A 20,208-nucleotide genomic window follows, 5' to 3' on the forward strand; every position below is an offset into this window, starting at 1 on the left:
AAAAAACAGAAAGACAAAACCCTCACCCAGAAAAGGATTTGTTTTGCCATAGTATTTTGTTCTTGTCAAGGACTGCTGGAAACTTTACATCCTTCCCTTCTTATCACCACTTTGTGACCTTGAAGACTATAAAATCTCACTCTAAATAGAAATCTGAGCCAGCTTCCTTAGTGACATCCTGGAGCAAATGCACAACCCAGCCTTGCACTGCCCACCTTTACATTTTTATTGGGTGAGAAAAACAAGCCAAGACTCAAGTCTTTGTACGTGAGGTTTCTGTAATCTGGAGGCTTTAATGCAATGTTGGTATGATCTATGCTACCAGTCAAGTCTATCAAATCACCTGAAGGTCTAGATCACTTCGGTGAATTAGTGGTAAGATACACTAATGATAAGTTATCAATAACAAGAAGATCAGAGAGTAATGAGTACCAACTATGGGAAACCAATAATAATAAAAGCACCAAAGATTGTATTAAGAACTTTAATATACATTAACGTATTTAATTTTCACAACCATATGGAGTAGTATAACACCACATCTATCCAGGGTAAAATTTCCAGCAATCTTTGAATAGGACAATATGGCAAAACAAAGCTAAATATACTTGTTCTGAGATTATAAACTTCCATTTTTAACTCTGCTCCCATTGGCTGGTTCACTCCCCAGATGCCCACAACAGCCCTGGCTGGGGGCTGAAGCTGAGAACTCAATCAAGATCTCCAATGTGGGTGGCAGGGTCTGCATTAACCCAAAGTAGAATCAAGAACAGAGCCCAATGGAAAGCCAAGACACTCTGGCAAAAAGATCTCTGTTTGTGAGATCCCAGTGGAAAGAACAGGTCTTCAAAGAGGGAGGTGCTTTTCTCTGAAGGGAGGAGAGAACCTCCACTTTGACTATGACCTTGTCTAAACAAGATAAGAGTCGGAGAACTCAAGGGGCTTCCATAGCCTTGGAAACTCATGACTGGTGCATAGGGAGATTACTGATGCCATAAACAGGAGTGTCAATTTGTAAAGTCAACAACAGGAGTCACTGTGCACTTACTCCTCATGTAGGATCTCTGTCCTTAATGTGCTGTACACTGAGGCTTAATGCTATAACGAGTACTCAAACAGTATATTTCACTTTGTGTTTCTATGGGGGTGCAAACTGTTGAAATCTTTACTTAATGTACACTAAACTGATCTTCTGTTAAAAAAAAAAAAAAAAGAAAAGAAACTATCAATTCCCAACTTGACTCTCACTGGGATTAAACATGACAATAGGTCTGATCTGATTTCATCATCATTTAAAAAAAAAATCATCTATTATTTTTCACTTTATGTTTCTGTGTGGGAACAAACTGTTGAAATCCTTACTTAAGGTATACTAAGCTGATCTTCTGTATACTAAGATAATCGAAAATGAATCTTGATGTGAATGGAAGGGGAGAGGGAGTGGGAAAGGGGAGGGTGGTGGGTGGGAGGGACGGTATGGGGGGGAAAGCCATTGTAACCCATGAGACGTACTTTGGAAATTTATATTCATTAAATAAAAGATAAAAAAAAATAAAAAAAAAATAAAAAAAAATAAAAAAAAAACAGAACAGAGCCAAGACTCAAACCCAGGCTACTCAATGTGGGACCCGGGCACCCCAAATGGTGCCTTAACTGCTACACCAGACACCCACAGCACAGCACCCTTTCTTATATGAGAGCGACGCCTGTTCATGTTGATTTTAACACGTTTACATGGCAAACCAATCTCAGTGCCCCCTTGTGTGATGGAATGTTAACAGGCTATGACATCCAAAAGCCTGAGCCCCACTAAGGTTAAAGAATCTACCCAAAGTCACAAAGCTTTGTTTGACACCAAAGTCCATGTTCATAACCGTTAAGTTATATGAAGGAAATACACTAAATAAACTCAAAACAACTATCCTGTGGATACAATGAAAATTAAAGCTATAAATTTAAAGGAAACCGAGCATCCCAGAAAATATACAGTAGGAACAAGGACTTTTACAGTGAAACGACTTTACCATGTTGCCTCCTACAGAGCTGGCTGGAACTGTGTGATGTAGATTTAAACCACACCAGGGAAAATGGAATCAAGATAGGAATTCCCACCCATGCCCACTTAAATCTCAGATGACAAACTAGGTTTGGAGGTTCCATTTGGGAACAAAGAAACTTCTGGGTCTCGAAGTACATCATTTGTGTCTGAAGTCTGTGGTATCCCAGATCCGAGGAAGGGGCATGCAAAAAATGCCTTTCCCTAAAGCCTGCTCCTCAATTTCTTCCAGCTCCACAAAAGTAGTGGAGAGGGAGGCGGATGCCACATGAACGAAAATTAGAAACAAACTGAAATGCTGTCAAATTCTTCCTTACCTCAATTCTTGGCATTTCATGATATTGTGTTTCAATTTTTTAAACCCATATAAAACTCATTTCTGTTTCTCTGGAAAAGTAAAAGTTGGGTCAAGCAGTTTTTCAACACAGTAGTTCAAAGACGCAACTTAGATCAACAGTATCACAGCTTGACCACTACACTTGTCTACTTGTCTATTACACTACTTGCCTTGTCTACTACATTAATGTGTGTTTAAAAGAAAATGGCATTTGCAAGACTGCATAATGTAGCTTAGAGGGGAAAAAAAATCACATCCTCCTAAGTTACTTCTATAAGTAACCATGGGATGAATGTTAAATAGCTTTAGTCTATATCTGTATGTTTACACTTTTTCTATTCTAGAAGATTTTAGAAACTTCAAAACCTGGATGGGGCCAGTGTTGCGGCACAGTAGGTGAAGCTGCCGCCTCTGACACTGGCATCCCGTAAGAGCCACGGTTCATGTCTCAGCTGTTCCACTTCCAATCCAGCTCCCTACTGATGGTCTGGGAAAGCAGTGGAAGGTGGCCCAAGTACTTGGGTCCTTGCCACCCACATGGGAGACCCAGATGGGCTCCTGGCTCTGGCCTGGCTCAGCCCTGGTCATTGCAAACCTCTGGGGAGTGAACCAGTAGATGGAAGATCTCTCTCTCTCTCTCTCCCTCTAACATTAATTTTCACATAAATATTTTTTTAAAAAACTGGTGAGCTCTTTTCTATTTGTGCCTTAAATGCAAGTTATTATTCAAAACATCAAACGCCAATCAGCATTATGGTGCAGGGGGTTAAGCTGCAAGTTACAGAGCACACATTCAAGTCTTGGCTGCTCCGCTTCTGGCCCACCTTCCTGCAATGTGCCTGGGAGGATGACCCAAGTTCCTGGGCCCCAGTCACCCACGTGGGAGACCCAGATGGAGTTCCAAGCTCCTGCCTTTGGCCTGACCCAGCCCTCAATATTATAGCTATTTGGGGAGTGAACAAGCAGATGAAGAGCTCTTTCCCTCTCTTCTTTCAAATAAAATAAGGCTTTAAAAACAAGGAATTCAAACAAAAAATTCTCATAAAATATAGAAACAGGGGCTGTTGTTGTGGTATAGTGGGTAAAGCCAATGATCACAAGCCAGCATCCCTTATGGACACCTGTTCATGTCCAGCGCTTGGGCCCCTGCAACCCACACGGGAGACCTGGAAGAAGCTCCTGGCTTCAGCCTGGCCCAGATGGGTCCATTGGAGCTATATGGGGAATGAAACAGCAGATGGAAGATATCTCTCTCTCTAACTCTTCCTTTCAAGTAAATAAATAAATCTTTAAAACACATACATATAGAAAACTAATGGTTTGCCTTTTTTACTGAAAAGAGTGAATGCTTTACATACATATAGAAAACTAATGGTTTGCCTTTTTTACTGAAAAGAGTGAATGCTTTGCCTGCTTCTTTTCCTGCTTTTACCTTATTTATACTTATCTCAAAAAAAATCTTATTTATACTTATCTCCCATATTTTAACCCAATCTTCTTACACCAATTTTAGTTACAGGAAAAAGTAAACAGTGTACAAGAACAGCATGAATTCTCCAGTATCTACCACCAAAAAGAATAAAAATGATATGCAGGCATCGTGGTGCAGTAGGCTGTACCGCCCCTTGGGACTCCTTCATCCCCCACGGGAAGGCTTAGTTCTAGTCAAAGCTACTCTGCTTCAGATCCAGCCTGGGAAACCAGCAGAGGATGGCACAGGTACTTGCTTGCTTGCCACCCACATGGAGACATGGAAATCTCAGCTTCTACCTTCAGCCTGAACCCACTTAGCTGTTGTAGGAATTCAGGGAGCGAACCAGTAGATGGAAGATATCTCCCTTCCCCTCTGCCTTTTGTGTGTGTGTGTGTGTGTGTGTGTGACAGGCAGAGTTAGTGAGAGGGAGACAGAGAGAAAGATCTCCCTTCCATTGGTTCACCCAAAAATGGCCACTACAGCCGGCGCGCTGCGCCAATCCAAAGCCAGAAGCCAGGTGCTTCCTCCTGGTCTCCCATGTGGGTGCAGGGCCCAAGCACTTGGGCCATCCTCCACTGCCTTCCTGGGCCACAGCAGAGAGCTGGACAGAATCCGGTGCCCCAACCAGGACTAGAACCCGGGGTATGGGCGCCACAGGCGGAGGATTAGCCAAGTGAGCCGCGGCGCTGGGCCCCCCTCTGCCTTTCCAATAAATAAATAAAATTGTATACATGATGTTGTTTTAAACAGAGAGAGAGAAGAGAGAGAGAAGAGAGAGAGAGGAGAGAGAGAAGAGAGAGAGAAGAGAGAGAGAAGAGAGAGAGAGAGAGAAGAGAGAAGAGAGGAGGGGAGGGGAGAGGGAGAGAAGGAGAGGAGAGGAGAGAAGAAGGAAAGAAATAGAAAAAAGTAAAGGTAGTTGGTTATCCATGGTGGGGAGGGGTGTGGGGAAGTAGTTTGAGGGAAAGAATGCCTTTATAATCAAAATACAAAGGCACAAAAATATATACACAGGAGAAAAACAGTAGAGATTTTCATTTGATTTTGATTTTTAAAGTTCATTTAGTTTTCTTTTTCAATCCTAACAAAGTCCTTAAAAACAAGCCCACATGAAAGTACTTAACATAATTGGCTTAGATATTAACATCCACAGCTCTATTAGTGCTTCTAACAAGACTTTTTAAACACACCCTCTACATTTCCTTCCCTCCCTTCCACCCCCTCACTTACCAAAACTAACAATTTAAAGAATTTTTAAGTTCACAGGAAAGTGAAAAGGGGGAAGGGAATCTACAACTTAAATTCCACTAATACTGACTTCCTTAAACTACACCCACAATTCTTCCATTTTGCCTAATGTACATAGAACATTCTAGTTCCCATCCTTCCTTCCTTATATTAAATATTCTTATTACTTAAATTCCAGGTCATGAAACATTCAGAACTGAAAAAAGATGCAGTCCATCTTGTAAATATCTACAAAATGTGGGTAGGGATAAAGATTAATAAATAGCTAAAAATTACAGAAGGCACTGGGCTCTTCATGCAGATTAAATCACTAATCAGGAAACAGATTACTTAAAAAAATAAATTGTTAGCCACTCTTCAGGGTCAGTAAAAAAACTCCAAAAGCTGTGGTCCTTTTTCAAATTTGAATTTTGAAACAATCTCAGCCTAAAAGAAGTTATAATATAATCCAGGGATCCCAATATCATCTTCTCCCAGGTTCTAATAAAATCTACAATATTATTTATATTTTGCCTTTTGGGGCCAGCGCTGTGGTGCAGCGGGTTAAAGCCCTGGTCTGAAGCGCTGGCATCCCATAAAGGTGCTGGTTTGAAACCCAGCTACTCCACTTCTGATCCAGCTCTCTGCTACGGCCTGGGAAAGCAGAAGATGGTCCAAGTCCTCAGGCCCCCACACCCAGGTGGGAGACTCGGAAGAAGCTCCTGGCTTCAGATCAGCATAGCTCCGGCTGTTGTGGCCAACTGGGGAGTGAACCATTGGATGGAAGACCTCTCTCGCTCGCTCGCTCGCTCACTCTTCCTCTCCTCTCTCTGTGTAACTCTCTCAAATAAATAAATAAATCTTTAAAACAAAAGTTTGCCTTTTGTCCTAAAAATTTCTTTTTTCATTTTGATTTTTATTTGAAAAGCAGAGATAGATCTTCCATCTGATTCACCTCCCCATCCCCCAAACGCCTGCAAGAAGGGGCAGGGCCAGGTGAAAGCCAGGAGCCTGGAACTCAATTTGTTCCCCCACATGGGTGGCAGTGACCCCAGTATCTGAACAATCGCTCACCACCTCCCAAGGTGTACATTAGCAGGGAGGGGACTTGAACCCAGGCACTCCTATTGGATGTGGATGTCCCAAGCGGCAACTTAACTGCTGCACCGAATGCCCGCCCCCAGTAATGCTCTCTTGTCTGGTGCACAGTTAATCCCAGAATCCCTCATTGCATCTGATTGTTACATTTCCTTGGTCTCCTCCAACCTGTGGCAGCTCCTCGGCAGTTCTTTTTATCAACCGCTCAACACTTCTGGGGAGTACCCACCAGTTATTCTGTAGGGTGTCCTGAAATCTGATCTGTCTGTTGTCCTCTCTGTTGTTCTTTTTTTTTTTTTTTTTTTTTTTTAATAAGAATGCCACAGATGTCTCCTTCCCAGTTCCCATCAGAAGACACATGGTGCTGGCACCTTATAACTGGTGATGTGAGCTTTGATCATCCGGCTAATTTGATGTCAGCCAGTTTTCTTTGCTACAGGGTATTGATTTTTCCCTTTGAATCAACGTTGTGGGAGAGATTTTGATTCTATGCAAATACCCTGGTGATGCTATTTAAGGGTACCTCTCATCACACTTTCACCCACTAATGCCGGCATCCACTGGAAATTCCTGTCTGCAACAGCTACTACGGCAATGCTTGCTGCCTGGCGATCTGATCGTTCCATCATCCCACACTGTCTAACTGAGGTTACACTGTAACAAGAAGTTGTCCCTTTCCTCTATTGTTTACTTATTCAATTAGTCACTTCTATCAGTATAAGCTCATGGATATTTCCCTCCACAGAAGTTATAATCCAGTACTGTCATTATTTATTGTTACTCAATTCATCCCAAATTTGGAACTCCTTTGTATATACAGTGGTCTCCCCTTATCCGGATTCTAGTTACCTGCTGAATTCTGATCTGAAAACGTTAAAAATACAGAAATAAATGCATTAGTTTAACCTGCATGCTGTTCCAAACAGCATGATGAGATCTCCCTCTGTCCCACCCAGGCTGCCCAGTGTCTCTGTGCTGTGTGTGTTACCTGCCCATCAGTCACTCAGTAGCCTTCTGGGTCATCTGATGGAACGCTGCAGTATCACAGTGCTTATGTCTGAGTAACCTTTAGTTTATTTAATAATTTGTCCCAAAGCCCAAGAGTAGTGATGGTGACAATCTTATTATAGCATATTTTTAGAGTGGTTCTATTTTACTGTTAGTTGTTAACCTCTTAATGTGTCTAACATACTAAACTGTATCACAGATAAGTATGTATAAGAAAAAACAGTAGATATATTTTTATGTGTATATATAACACATGGCCTCATGGATAAAGGGGGGCTATTATATATTCATTAGACTGCCTTCTGACTTGTTTAGAATAGACACCTCCTCATTTAGAGAAGAGAAGTAATGTCTGAATGCAGGAACGTGTCATTGTGATCAAAGAAAAATTTTCATGGAAATAAAATATACATATCAACATATCCCAAATGTGTTGGACTACCAGTTCTTGCTCCTCCAAAATATTACCATGATCCTTGGTCTGTATTTTATACAAAGGACTATAAATCCATCTCTTCTTGCACCACCACCATCTATCTCAGATACCACTGGTGCTTTTATAACACTTTTGAAATGACACAATTAGAGTTAGAAGACAGATCAGTGGTTGCCAGATGTGGCTGAAGGAGTGACTGTGGCTATAAAAGGGCAGCAAGAGGAATCCTTTGTAGTGTTGGAAATGTCTTATGTCTTGACTCAATCAATGTCAATTTCCTGACTGAGATATGGTTCTATAGTTTGCAAGATATTTCTCATGGGAGAAGTTGGGTAAAGAGCGTAAGATCTCTCCATACTATTTCTTACAAATGGATGTCAGCCTATAACTACCTCAAAACTTAAATTTTTTTTTCAAACGATAATGAACTTTAAATGAATTTTCAGGAGAAATCGGGTAATCACCACAACGCCCAACCTTCTAGGTACACTGATTATTAGCTTCAAGGAAAGGTACAATCAGGTCTCCCTAAAATGACCAGCTAACGACTACTTCCTAATTAAAATCTTTCCTTATTGACTTTTATGTCAAACAGGAACAAATACCATGAGCTAGAGAAGAAAGAAAGGTTCCCAGGGCATTACATTATTCTGAGTGTTGGTTTTCCAACTCAGCTGCCAAGAGGAACAAAGTGTACATTTTTACTTCCACTTAGCTCATTAAATATCTGAAAACTGAAGCTCCACAACTTGCAGGATGCAGACCATGAGAAAGTAAAGGAGGAGAGAACAGGAATTTATTTCCAGTGACAAATTCATTTCCTGGGGCTGGAGCTGTAGCAGATAGAGCCAGGCAGTGCCCACATCCCATATGAGCACTGGTTTGAGTCCCAGCTGCTCCCTTCTGATCCAGCTCTTTGCTGTGGCCTGGGAAAGCAGCAGAAGATGGCCCAAATGTCTGGGCCCCTGGACCTGCATAGGAGACCCCAAAGAGGCTCTTGGCTCCTAATCCACACAGTTCCTGCCGCTGTGGCCATCTGAGGAGTGAACCAACAGATGGAAGACTTCTCTCTCTCTCTCTCTCTCCCTCCCTCCCTCCCTCCATCCCTCTGCCTCTCTGTAACTAACTTTCAACTAGATAAATAAATCTTAAAAAAAAAAATTCATTTCCTCTCCAAGTCACTAATTCCTCCAAAACAACTCCTAGGCACAATGGATATGAAAGCACAGAGTGGCAGAGCCCATACAATTAATTTTAGAAACAAGGACTAGGGGCCGGCGCTGTGGCACAGTGGGTTAAAACCCTGGCCTGAAGAACCGCCAGTTCTAGTCCTGGCTGCTCCTCTTCCGATCCAGCTCCGTGCTATGGCCTGGGAAAGCAGTAGAAGATGGCTCAAGTCCTTGGGTGCCTGCACCCACGTGGGAGACCTGGAAGAAGCACCTGGCTCCTGCCTTCAGATCGGCACAGCTCCGGCCATTGCAGCCATCTGGGGAGGAAGATTCTCTCTGTCTCTACCTCTCTCTGTAACTCTGTCTTTCAAATAAATAAAATAAATCTTTAGGCTGGTGCCGCGGCTCACTTGGCTAATCCTCCGCCTGCGGCGCCGGCACCCCGGGTTCTAGTCCCAGTTGGGGCACTGGATTCTGTCCTGGTTGCCCCTCTTCCAGTCCAGCTCTCTGCTGTGGCCCGGGAGGGCAGTGGAGGATGGCCCAAGCCCTTGGGCCCCTGCACCCACATGGGAGACCAGGAGAAGCACCTGGCTCCTGGCTTCGGATCGGCGCAGTGCACCGGTCATAGCGGCCATTTTGGGGGGTGAACCAACGGAAGGAAGACCTTTCTCTCTGTCTGTCTCTAACTGCCTGTCAAAAAAAAACTAAATAAATAAATAAAAAATAAATCTTAAAAAGAAAAAAACAACAAGGACTAAACCTGCCTCTCCACAAAAATCAGCCCCACTAACATCACCCCAAGGTCACAGACGGAAGAGAAAAAAGAACACTCGAGCATAGCAAAAAGCACACTTCATGCAGCTCAATGATAACTGCTGCTTAGCCAGCACGTAAGATTAGAGGTGGTCTTTTCCTGAAAGAATCAACCCCAACAGTCAAAAGAATGCGACAATCAGCTTATTTTTCACCCCAGAGAGGCTGACACTTTAACCACTGGCCATATTTTTACTAACTATATCTGTTCTAGCTCTGACAAAGCTACAAAAAGATCAATTAAATGTATAACCAATCGCCTCTCCTCCTTATTTACCGACACTCGTCTACCTACACACACAAACCAAAAAGATGGTATAAAGACCTCAGAACTGTTCTCAGACTCAATCATCACACTGTGTCATTGCAAGTCACTTTTGAATTTTATCTAAATACATTCCTTTCTTCCTGCTTACATTTGAAAGTTCTTTAACTCCTTCAAAGGACAGAATGTTTGCAAATCACATTATCATTACAGATTAAGAAATATTATATTGGGGTCGGCACTGTGGCGTAGCAGGTAAAGCCACGGCCTGCAGTGCCAGCATCCCACATGGGTACTGGTCCAAGTCCCAGCAGCTCCATTGCAATCCAGCTCTCTGCTGTGGCCTGGGAAAGCAGCAGAAGATGGCCCAAGTCCCTGGGCCCCTGCACCTGCGTGAGAGACCCGGAAGAAGCTCCTGGCTCCTGGCTTCATATCGGCCCAGCTCTGGCCGCTGCAGCCAACTGGGGAGTGAACTAGTGGATGGAAGACCTCTCTCTGCCTCTCCTTCTCTCTTTGTGTAACTTTGACTTTCAAAAAATAAATCTTTTTTAAAAAAGAAATATTATATTTAGCATAATTATGTGAGTCAGATACAGATAGGACCCCATTTAAAATGATTGAACTATGATGTTTCAAACACGTGACAGGGTGAGTGCAAGAGGCAATCAATAGAAACCATATTTATATTTGGAATTTGGATCTTTTCTTGGGCTAGCAATAACAGGAGAGTATGCTGGGGCCAGCACTGTGACGCGGTGGGTAAAGCTGCTGCTTGCAATGCCATATGGGTGCCGATTTGAGTCCTGGCTGCTCCGCTTCCAATCCAGCTCCCTACTCGTGGCCTGGGACAGCAATGGAGGATGGTTCAAGTGCTTGGGCCCCTGCACCCACGTTAGAGACCCAGAAAAAGGTCCTAGCTTCTGGCTTCAGCCTGGCCTGGCCCTGGCCCTTGTGCCCATTTGGGGAGTGAACCAGCATATGGAAGATCTCTCTCTCTGTGTAACTCTTTCAAATAAACAAATAAATCTTAAAAGAAAAAAAAACAGGAGGATACTTTCTGGCTATGCTGGACAGCAGCACTGAGCACAGCTCCCAGACAACCACATAATCACGAGGGTAAAACAACAGACCAATAGACGCACTACAGTGTGGCTAAGCTGTGGTGTTCAGTAGGGCGGGTCTATTAAATGTATTTACAACTTGAAACATTTTCTCTTTGTTTTTTTTAGATTTTATTTATTTATTGTTAAAGATGTATTTATTTATTTGAAAGGCAGAGTTACAGAGAGGCAGAGAGAGAGAGCTCTACCATCTGCTGGTTCACTCCCCAAATGGTCACAACAGCCGGAGCTGGGAAGCCAGGAGATTCCTCTGGGTCTCCTACGGGGTGCAGGGACCCAAACACTTGGGCCATCCTCCACTGCTTGCCCAGACCATAGCAGAGAGCTGGATCGGAAGAGGAGCAGCCAGGACTTGAACCAGCGCCCATATGAGATGCCGGCACTGCAGGTGGCAGCTTTACCCGCTATGTCATGGTGGCAGCCCCAATATCTTGAACTTATAATGACCTCACTGCAAATTTGAAGAGCCTCTGTATTTCCTATCACTCAGATCTCTAGAATGTACATTTGGTGGAAGACATCAAAGTTTAAGAAAAAAATAGCATGAGTAAATAGTATGAGTTAAAAAAATACTTTTAAACATCAAAATTATACTTAACAACCTGGGAGGTTTTTTTCCTATGAACCAGCAATGTCCATCGCAGCCACCTGCTATGATTAGGCTACACCAGCATAACGCAAGCATCGGCTAATACAGTGAGTGCTGATATAAGTGTGAACACATTCAACTAGCCTATCCATCATCTCTGCTGTGTAATTCAAGCTCTCAATCATCTCAAGCCTGGAGAATGGATGTCAGCCTTTTATTTATTACTTTGGAGGCAGAGAGACAGAAAGAAAGATAATTCCTACTTGCTAGTTTACCTCCCAAACACCCAGGAGCTGGGAACTCAATCTGGGTTTCCCAAGTGGGTGGCAGGATCCAACGACCTAAGCCACTACCTGCTGCCTCCCTGTATCTGCATTAACAGGAAGCTGGAACCTGGACACAATCAGGAATCAAACCCAGGTATCCCAATACAGAGCACAGGTCCTAAACAGTCTTAACTGCTGGAGCAAACAGCTGTCTCTGACTGTCAGTCTTTCACTGAGCTCCAGGTCTCTTCTCACGCCCCTCCACGCCATCTATACTTGGCATCCCTTATCTGATCCTTTGCCCCCCAGCACACTGAACAAAGATGTACACGTCTTCCTACAATTACGTGTGCTACTCGTATGAGAGCAGGTCGGCTTGGAATAGTCCTCATGTCCCCCAGGTGGGCAGACACCTATTGCCCTCAGACTCTGCCAAAGGACACCTGTCACAGTGCTGGCAAATCACAGCCTGCTTACTGGGTACAAGACTGGTGAGTTCAGAGACACACATCTCATGCCAGCTTTGAATGCCCATTGGTAAATAACAGGCATTCCACTGAATACATGCTATCACAGAACAAGAACCACTATTAGGCATGGCCCTAGTTAAAGTACTTTCTTTCATTTAATCTATAAAACAACCTCAGGAAGCTATTATCATTTTACAGATGAGAAAACTGGTATCAGAAATGGAGTGAAGAGAGGAAATAGTCCATAAAATGCAAATATCAAGAAACCACTGTTACCAGTTTTCACATCTCTTTAGCCTACATCAATTACCTCAATAAAAAATTTACACAATCATAAAAAAATTTCTTTCAGTAACTTTTCATGATTTAAGCAGAGGCAAAGTCTTTCTGTGTTTCTAAAATGGTATCAGATCATTATTCAAGACAGTCAATTTTCATCTGAAGCATAACCCAATATTACTTCGTGACTTGAATTTCAATATCACCAAAGGAAGATCGTATTGTGAGAGTGTAAATCCACCAAAATCTACCTTTCTTTTTCGGTTCCACAGTAAAAATTTTTTAAAAATTTTTTAAAAATTTTTTCTAATGAGGCAAAGTATTTTATTTCAAGAACTGATCTTTCTGAGCAATAATGTACTTCCCCTTTTTAAACAGCAAGATCATTAATTAAATGATACTAATAGAAGTCTTTTATTTTGCTTTTATTTTATATCCTTTCTTAGCAGGAGGGACGGGGACACAAAAGGTATCTCTTATTTTTTCCTTTTTAAACTATTTTGTGTAATCCCAGGGTTTGGGAACACTAGGATAGACCAGGATTCTACATCCAGTACTACAGTTGGATTCATTTTGAACCTTGGCCAAGATATGCAAAGCTAATTATAGAAGTGTTAATTACTAAAACTTTAAAAGGTTATTAGAAGGCAACTAAGCTTCTACCAGTATTGCAAAAGTACGTTAATATTTTTTACCATAAATTTAAGCCTTCACTTAAAAGTCACATGCTAATGCTAAATAGTTTGAAATTATATTTCAGCTATGTGTATTTTAACCAAAAAAAAAATCAGCTATTATCATTAAGAAATCTAAATGCTTATGGACAATCATTTCATTGTGAGACATGCTTTTCAAATTGCACACAGTTTAGCTGTGTTTTATGGGGAAAAAACACTTAAGAAACAATTACTAGGAGAATCCAAAAATGAGCTAAAATATAATCAAAGTATAAGCTGTCAAATGAAAATATGAGTCGGATGAACAATGGTAAAAAGAAAGTCAAATGGAAAATTTAGCTGTAAGGCACAATTCTTCAGCTAGATTTGAAAGTGAATGATTTGCCAAAAATACTATTTGTGCGAATTGTCATAATTTTAAGCTTTCCCGGACTAGAAGTATTTTTTTAGCCTGTTCGATATGACTTAAGATGAATTCCACTGAGTGACTGCAACGAACTAAGTCCTGCACTCTCTGTTATGAACTCTCGACAAATTCATGAGTCGCAACTCAATCAAGAGGTGTAATTCCCCCAAAATCTCAAGAGTAAAAGGCGAAGTAAAATTATTAACTAGGAGGAGATACGAGTCTGTATTATTTTATGAGAAGTCTTCAGAAAGTCTTAAAGTCTATTACAAAAAACTATGCATGGTTTTCAGAAATTGTTGCACCGAAACAAACAACTTTTAATTCCATTTTCCACCAACTTTTAAGTACCCTCATACACATACCATTTTAAGAAATAACTTTCCAACTCACTAAAAACACATTAAGTTAGGCTCTGAGGTAGATGAAACAATTTTACATGTTCCACTTGGAAAACTAAAAACATTACACATTTAAACACTCTACAGAAGCAATTTAAAAGAGCCTGAACTCAACAAGTTAATAAAATGTTTCAAAAAAAAGTCATTTTATTGTATGAAGCCTTGGGGGAGAAAGCTGTTTGCAATTTAGTTACATCTTTTGCTTCACTAAATCACTTTGGTGACCACATTTCTCATTTAAGTGATTAAAGACACAAACCCAAATAATTTAATAAAGCAATTACTTATGAGTCCTGTTTTTCAACAGAGGTGCCGTGAAAAATATCAATAGGCTGTTTAGTGCCCATTATTTTCAAGGGGCTTTGTAATTATAATACAGTGCCCCATTGACTAAAACTCAGCCAGGTTTCCAGACACAATATGCGTCACACTTTGGTACTAGAGAACACTTTTTCCTTCTCTCAGGATAACAGGTGAAATAGTAACAGCTTCATGAGTCTGAATATGCATGATTTGGCTAAAAATTCAGATGATTTTTTTAACAATTTCTCCTTAACATTCCTCCTCGTTGATTGCATACCAAAACAGAATGGGTTTCCTTTTTTCCCTGTGGACACAAAAAACACCCAATTTAACGGAGGCCTGGGTCTCTCCCCACCCCAGACTGTCTTGTGGCCAGCTTCTTAGGTTACATGAGTGACATCCCAATTACTTCCAGGCAACTGATTGACCTAAATACAAAACTATGTCTTCAAAGGAGTTTAACAGATAAAATGTTGAAAATTAAAATTAAAAAAAATTGAATTGCAGTAAAAAATTGTAAATTTTCCACTATTTTCTCTTAGAGCACTTTCCTTTGGCTGTAGAGACTCACTATATAAATCATAAAGGGAATCCTTTACTGAGTTCATCCTCACAGTCAGAAGGAAGTACAGACAGCAAAATGCCCTTCTGTTTACGACTTCAAGCTTATTTAACAAGGTCGTGTTCTTACAGCACAGGCATCCAACAATCATGAGGACAGAGTACACACAAACCTCCAGATCTGCATGAACAAAGACTGGATACAAAAAGCACCTTCTGTGAAGGTATTTTTTTTAGTCAGTGTCAAACTTTTACATTAACTATTTCTGACAAGTCAGGTAAAGATGGAAAATGATCACATTTCAAACTCCGTTCTCTTTAAAATAAATAAATGCGGGGGTGTGCGTCACCAACAAGCAAACAAACTTCAAAGTCAACTGGGCTGACACTTAAGAATGTTCAAAATGTTTGGTAGGTTCGCTGTGTTTACTTTTCGGATGGAGGTTAAGGCCCGGGCAGACACTGCGGGCGGGCGGCTTTCAGAGTCAATGGCGCTTTCACGTATTGGCGTTGGGAGTGACTGGCCCCGCAGGCCTCCGACTGGCCAAGTTCTGCGTTGGGTCAGTGTGAACGCTGTTCTACACAGCAAAGTTGAACAGTTCACTTGTTCCGCACAATGCTCACGTCGGCACAGCGCAGGTTCTGTCTCCCCCAGCCCAGTCTGGTGACCCACCCGCCCCACCTGATAGGAGGTTTCAGTCATTGTTGTTCTTCACCTAATCAAAGCACCACTTGCCCCCTCCCTCATTTCCACCCAGGGCCTCTGACGTCAGGTTCTGACCAGCCTGGCAAGGTTCTCCCATTCTCGGCGTGTGATTCCACTAGGCACTTCCGACAGTGTTCCTGAAAGGAGCCGAAACACCTCGCTGACACCTGCCTTTCCTTCACGCCGGGACTGGGCATGTGCACGCTCAGGTGCAAAGACAATGATGCAACTAACTGGCCATTGCCAAAGCAAGAAGCGAGGAAGGCGCGTGAGAGGCAGGCAGCGCTAAGGGAGGAGGAGCAAGATCAAAGCAAGACATTCCTCGGCCGTGATAAAACAAAAAACAGCTTTCTGGAGACACCGAAATGCATTTTCTTGTAAAACCACAGCCCATCTTCCACAGGTTTGGTAAATGTGCGGGATCTAGCCATGATCCCACAGATGTGGCAGCTCCATCAGGAGAAGGGGAAAAAAATCAAAAACGGTACCAGGTGCCATTCTTGGGGCTTGTCCAAGGCAGCCAGTGGAAGGTTCTACTTGATGCTATTCTCTCCACATTAAATAATAATAATCCACGCCAGAGAACAGGAGAGCATTTGGGTTTGAACAGATGGCATCCAACACCTAACCCTAGACGTCTGGTGGTCCCAGGCACTAGGAGGACTCATTGGCCTTGAGCGGGTTGGCAAGCAGGACTCCCAATAGCCACCACCCCCAGCTTAGGAAAAAGCATCCTGATCCTGGATGCAGTCAGCAACCGGACGCAAAGAAAAGCAACCCATGATATTTGGAATACAATTTGCCTCTCTACTCCAACCTGAGATGACCAAATCCAACCCCATCAGCAATTCCTCTTGTTTAAAATGAGAGAAACATAAGCCTGAAGGTAAACAAAGGTATAAAGGTTAACAAAGTTATCTAATTTTGACAAGGTTGTGCAACTCCGCAAGAACCCACAGGGTGCCCTTCCCGGGGCTGTCTGGAACAGGCCTCCCTGTGCCACTCTTTCCAAAAAGCAAAAATACACCGGCACCCCCGCGATCCACTCTACAAAGCCAACACGTCTGTGCCTTAAGGAACCGTGCAGAACTCCACCTTGGCCAACGGCGCCCCACTGCAAGGGTAGAGGGGCCACCAGCTAGGACAGGAGCGGAGCCTGAGGACAGGGAGGCAAGAACACCTGGCCAAGGCAGGCGCGACCCCCGCCCGCGAGACCCAGAAGCTCCGGGGAGAGGGAGGCCAGAGAACCCTTCCCCCAACACGCACACCCCTCCAGCCGGGTCAACCCAGGGGAGGTCAGGGGTGCAGACAGCCGCGTAAGGGAGAAGAGAATCCAAGGGACGAGGAAATCGGCCCAGGGTGGCCGGGGGAAGAGCCTTGGCAACGGGATGCGGTTGGTGGGACGAGCAGGGTGCTCAGGGCGACCGGCGCCAGGACGCGGGTCGGGGGAGACGCGGTCAAGTGCAGGGCCGCCGCCGCCGCGGGTCTCACCTGAGGGGTCCTCTCCGCGGGGTTCTTCATCACGGCTTGGCGGAAGCTGTTATCCACGTAGGACGCCATCTCCCCCCGCCGGCCGGGCCGGGGCCGGGGCCGGGGCCGCTCCGCACCCTCGCCGGCCTCCTCCCGGCCCAGCGCAGCCGGCGCCTCCGCCCTGCGCGTTCCGCCCGCCGCCCGGGGCCGATCGGCCAAACCCGCGGCGGCGCTGGGCCCGCGGCGGGCGGCTCGGCGGGGCCCTGCGTTCCGGAGCGCGGGACGGGCGCGAAGGGCGCGGGCTGCGCCCTGCCCCGAACCCCGCGGCCGAGGTCGGTCCCTGCGGCCCGGAGCCCGGGAACTCCTCCTCCTCCTCCTCCTCCGCTTCCTCGCCGCTCGGCCTGCGAGGCTTCCAGGCGCGCCCGGCTCCCTCCGGGCCCTGGCTCGGCACGCCTCCCCGGCTCCTCTCGGGGGACACTGGCGGCTCCTCCCGGCCCGGCGGGCCCGAGTTATTTTTAGGGAGGTACCAGTGGCAGTGGGGAGGGGGAGGGCCGCGGCAGGCGGAGCCTCTTCTGCCCCCTCCTCTCCGGGGCTCGCGCCGCCGCCCAGGGGTCCCCGGGAAGCGCTGCGATCTCCCGCGCCCCTAGTCCTTGGGCACCGGGGCTCCGGCTCAGGTCCGGGCGCTGCGAAGCCCGAGCGCCGCCGCCGGTCTCCGTCTAGTGGACTCGGCCGCGCCTCCGGACTGCTGCTGCATCCCCTCGGGCCGCCCCGCCGCCGCCGCCGCCGCTGCAGCTGCTCCCGCTCCGGCCGCCGCCGCCGGCCCCCATGCGCACGCCCGGAGCGGGGCTGCCCCGGCGCACAGGCGGCCGGAGCAGCCTTCGGGCCCAGCCGCCGCCGGCAACTTTGTTCCTCGTCTGCGCGGGCCGGGGGAGGGGCAGCAGGGGCCGCGGGCGGCCGGGGTCCGGCGAGCGGGCGTCTGCGGGCCGAGCGCCGCGCGCAGCCCCCCGCGGCGAGGGTGCTCGGGAGACGGCGACTGCCCTCCTCTTCCTCCGCCTCTTCCTCCGCCGGCGCCTTCCCCGCCGCCCGAGCCGCTCCTCAGGGAGGAAGCGGCCTCCGGGGCTTGTTGCTTTGTGCCGCAACCATGGTGAGGAGTGAGCGACGGGGCCGAGGCGAGTCGGCGGCCGCCGCGTCATCGCCGGGGCGGAGCGGCCCGCGCGCGCCGCGCCCGCCTCCCCGCGCCGCCTGCACCGCCCGCCGGCCGCGCCCTCGCTCGGGAGCCGCACCTCGGGCGGCCGGCAGGTGAGCCGGGCGCTCGGGCCGCCTGCGGGCCCCGGGGACCTGCGCCGAGCTGGCCCGGCCGCCTGCCCAGCCGGGCCGCGCCGAGGCGCCGCGCGCGCGCGCGCGCCGGGGCCCGAGCAGGGAGCGCGCGGCCCCGGGCTCCGCGCCGCCGGGAGAGCCGGCGGCTGGAAGTTGACCCGAAGCCGAATTCGCAGCTCGGGCCGCGCCGGGCGTCCCTCCAGCCGGAGGGTGGCTGCGCGCAGCGTCCCTGCGGCCAAATCCTCTTAGGAGCTAGTTGCGACGTCCCGCAAGGACCGTGTGGCTGCCCTGCCTTGGCGACCTCGCTGTGGCGCCTCTCAGACACTTAAGTGACCACAAAGTTAGGCCGGGGAAAGCCTACACGAGACCCAGAAGCAGCCCCAGACGTGCCAGACTACACGCAACTTCTGTCGATAGCATCAGAAGCGTTTATTGCCTTGGGCCGAGACGTCCCCTGGACCCCAGATTTCCAAGTCGACCCACTCGGTGCAGGTCATTTGAGAGGGTACCCGTGCCTGCTGCCTCCCTGAGCTGTGGTCCAGGTGTGCAAGACACGCAGCCGGGCACTGGGGAGCGCTTGGCTGCTCTGGTCCCGGGGTTTTGTTTCTGTTTACCTTTCCCCAAACACAAATTCACGTACGGAGCCACTGAGACTTTTTTTGTGTGTGAGCTACTACACCGAACTTTTTTCAAAACGAGTTTTTAGACCATCCAGTTTATTGGAACAGATTGTCCGTTCACATTTGCTCGTCCCTAAGTCACCTGTGTGTCGCTGAACAGATCTCCCTGCGACCCTCAGAAACTGAGTCTGAATTAGGGACTGTGTCTATAAACCCTCTTATGTTACCCTTGCTGAAGCGCCTCCCTGTGTGGCTCTCTCACTTCTCTGCCGTAGACTTCCACCTTGAAAGCAAAGGGACGTGGAAAATGTGCCGCTGCTGCTGCTCCGGAAACAGGAGGGGTTATTCCAACCCAATGAAGTGAAAAAGTACACCTGACGTCTCCACCTGGTGTCTGACAGACTCTGCTTAGGAACGTGCAAACCAGGCCCCAAACGCGCCCCGCCCACGTGCTTCTCCATCCCCAGTAATACCTTCTACACCTTGCTCTTAGGCTCCCACAGGGCTCAGTAAAACTGTCAGCTCAGAGTGCCCTTCCTGGAAGCTAACCTCTGGCGGCCACTTCCGCTGCATGACCTGGGTCCAAGCTAGCATGGTTTTTGCCTGCACTTTGCAGTAAGCATCTGCCTGATCTCTCTCCATCCTCTCCTGCAACAGTCTGGTTCCAACAGTGCAGCCAGAGAGATTCTTCTCACTCCACTTAAATAATGCCTCTGCTTAGCCCCCCATCTCACTCAAGGTACCATGGCCTGAATGACCTAGGGACCTGGTGCCCCCCTCTTTCTGTCTCTGACACTCTTATTCCCTACTCATTTTCCCAGGCACATTGGCCTCCTTGCTGTTTCTGGAACAGTAAGTAAATTCTGGTCTCATGGCCTTCCCATCTTCTGTTTTCTAATGCCTGTCTTATCCTCTACCTCTCCCAGCCCACCTGCATTCAGAAAAAGAGAGAAGATAGGGAAGGGGAAGAAAGACAATAAATAGGACATTGTTCCTTACCTCTGTTTTATCTTCATTCAGATGTCATCTTCTACAACAGGCATCTGGCGTGTGGTTAAAACACCTGCATTCCACATCAGACTACCTGTGTCTGATTCCTGGCTCCAGCTCCTCATTCTAGCTTCCTGCTATTGCACACCATA

At 46.5% G+C, this 20,208-nt stretch overlaps 1 protein-coding gene across 3 annotated transcripts in view; it reads right to left on the bottom strand.

Annotated features, from left to right (window-relative positions):
• Positions 1-18,218, bottom strand: part of RAPGEF2 (Rap guanine nucleotide exchange factor 2) — a 275,299-nt gene extending 257,081 nt beyond the window's left edge. For all 3 annotated transcript variants that reach the window (XM_008273492.4, XM_051831661.2, XM_008273491.4), the window contains exon 1: positions 17,151-18,218. In XM_008273492.4, coding sequence (XP_008271714.2) covers positions 17,151-17,219 — 69 coding nt within the window. In that variant the 5' untranslated portion in view covers positions 17,220-18,218. The remainder of the gene's footprint in view (positions 1-17,150) is intronic.
• Positions 18,219-20,208: the final 1,990 nt, after the last annotated feature.

The sequence above is a fragment of the Oryctolagus cuniculus genome, chromosome 8 (assembly GCF_964237555.1).
Source record: "Oryctolagus cuniculus chromosome 8, mOryCun1.1, whole genome shotgun sequence".
In the NCBI taxonomy this organism is placed as follows: Eukaryota; Metazoa; Chordata; class Mammalia; order Lagomorpha; family Leporidae; genus Oryctolagus; species Oryctolagus cuniculus.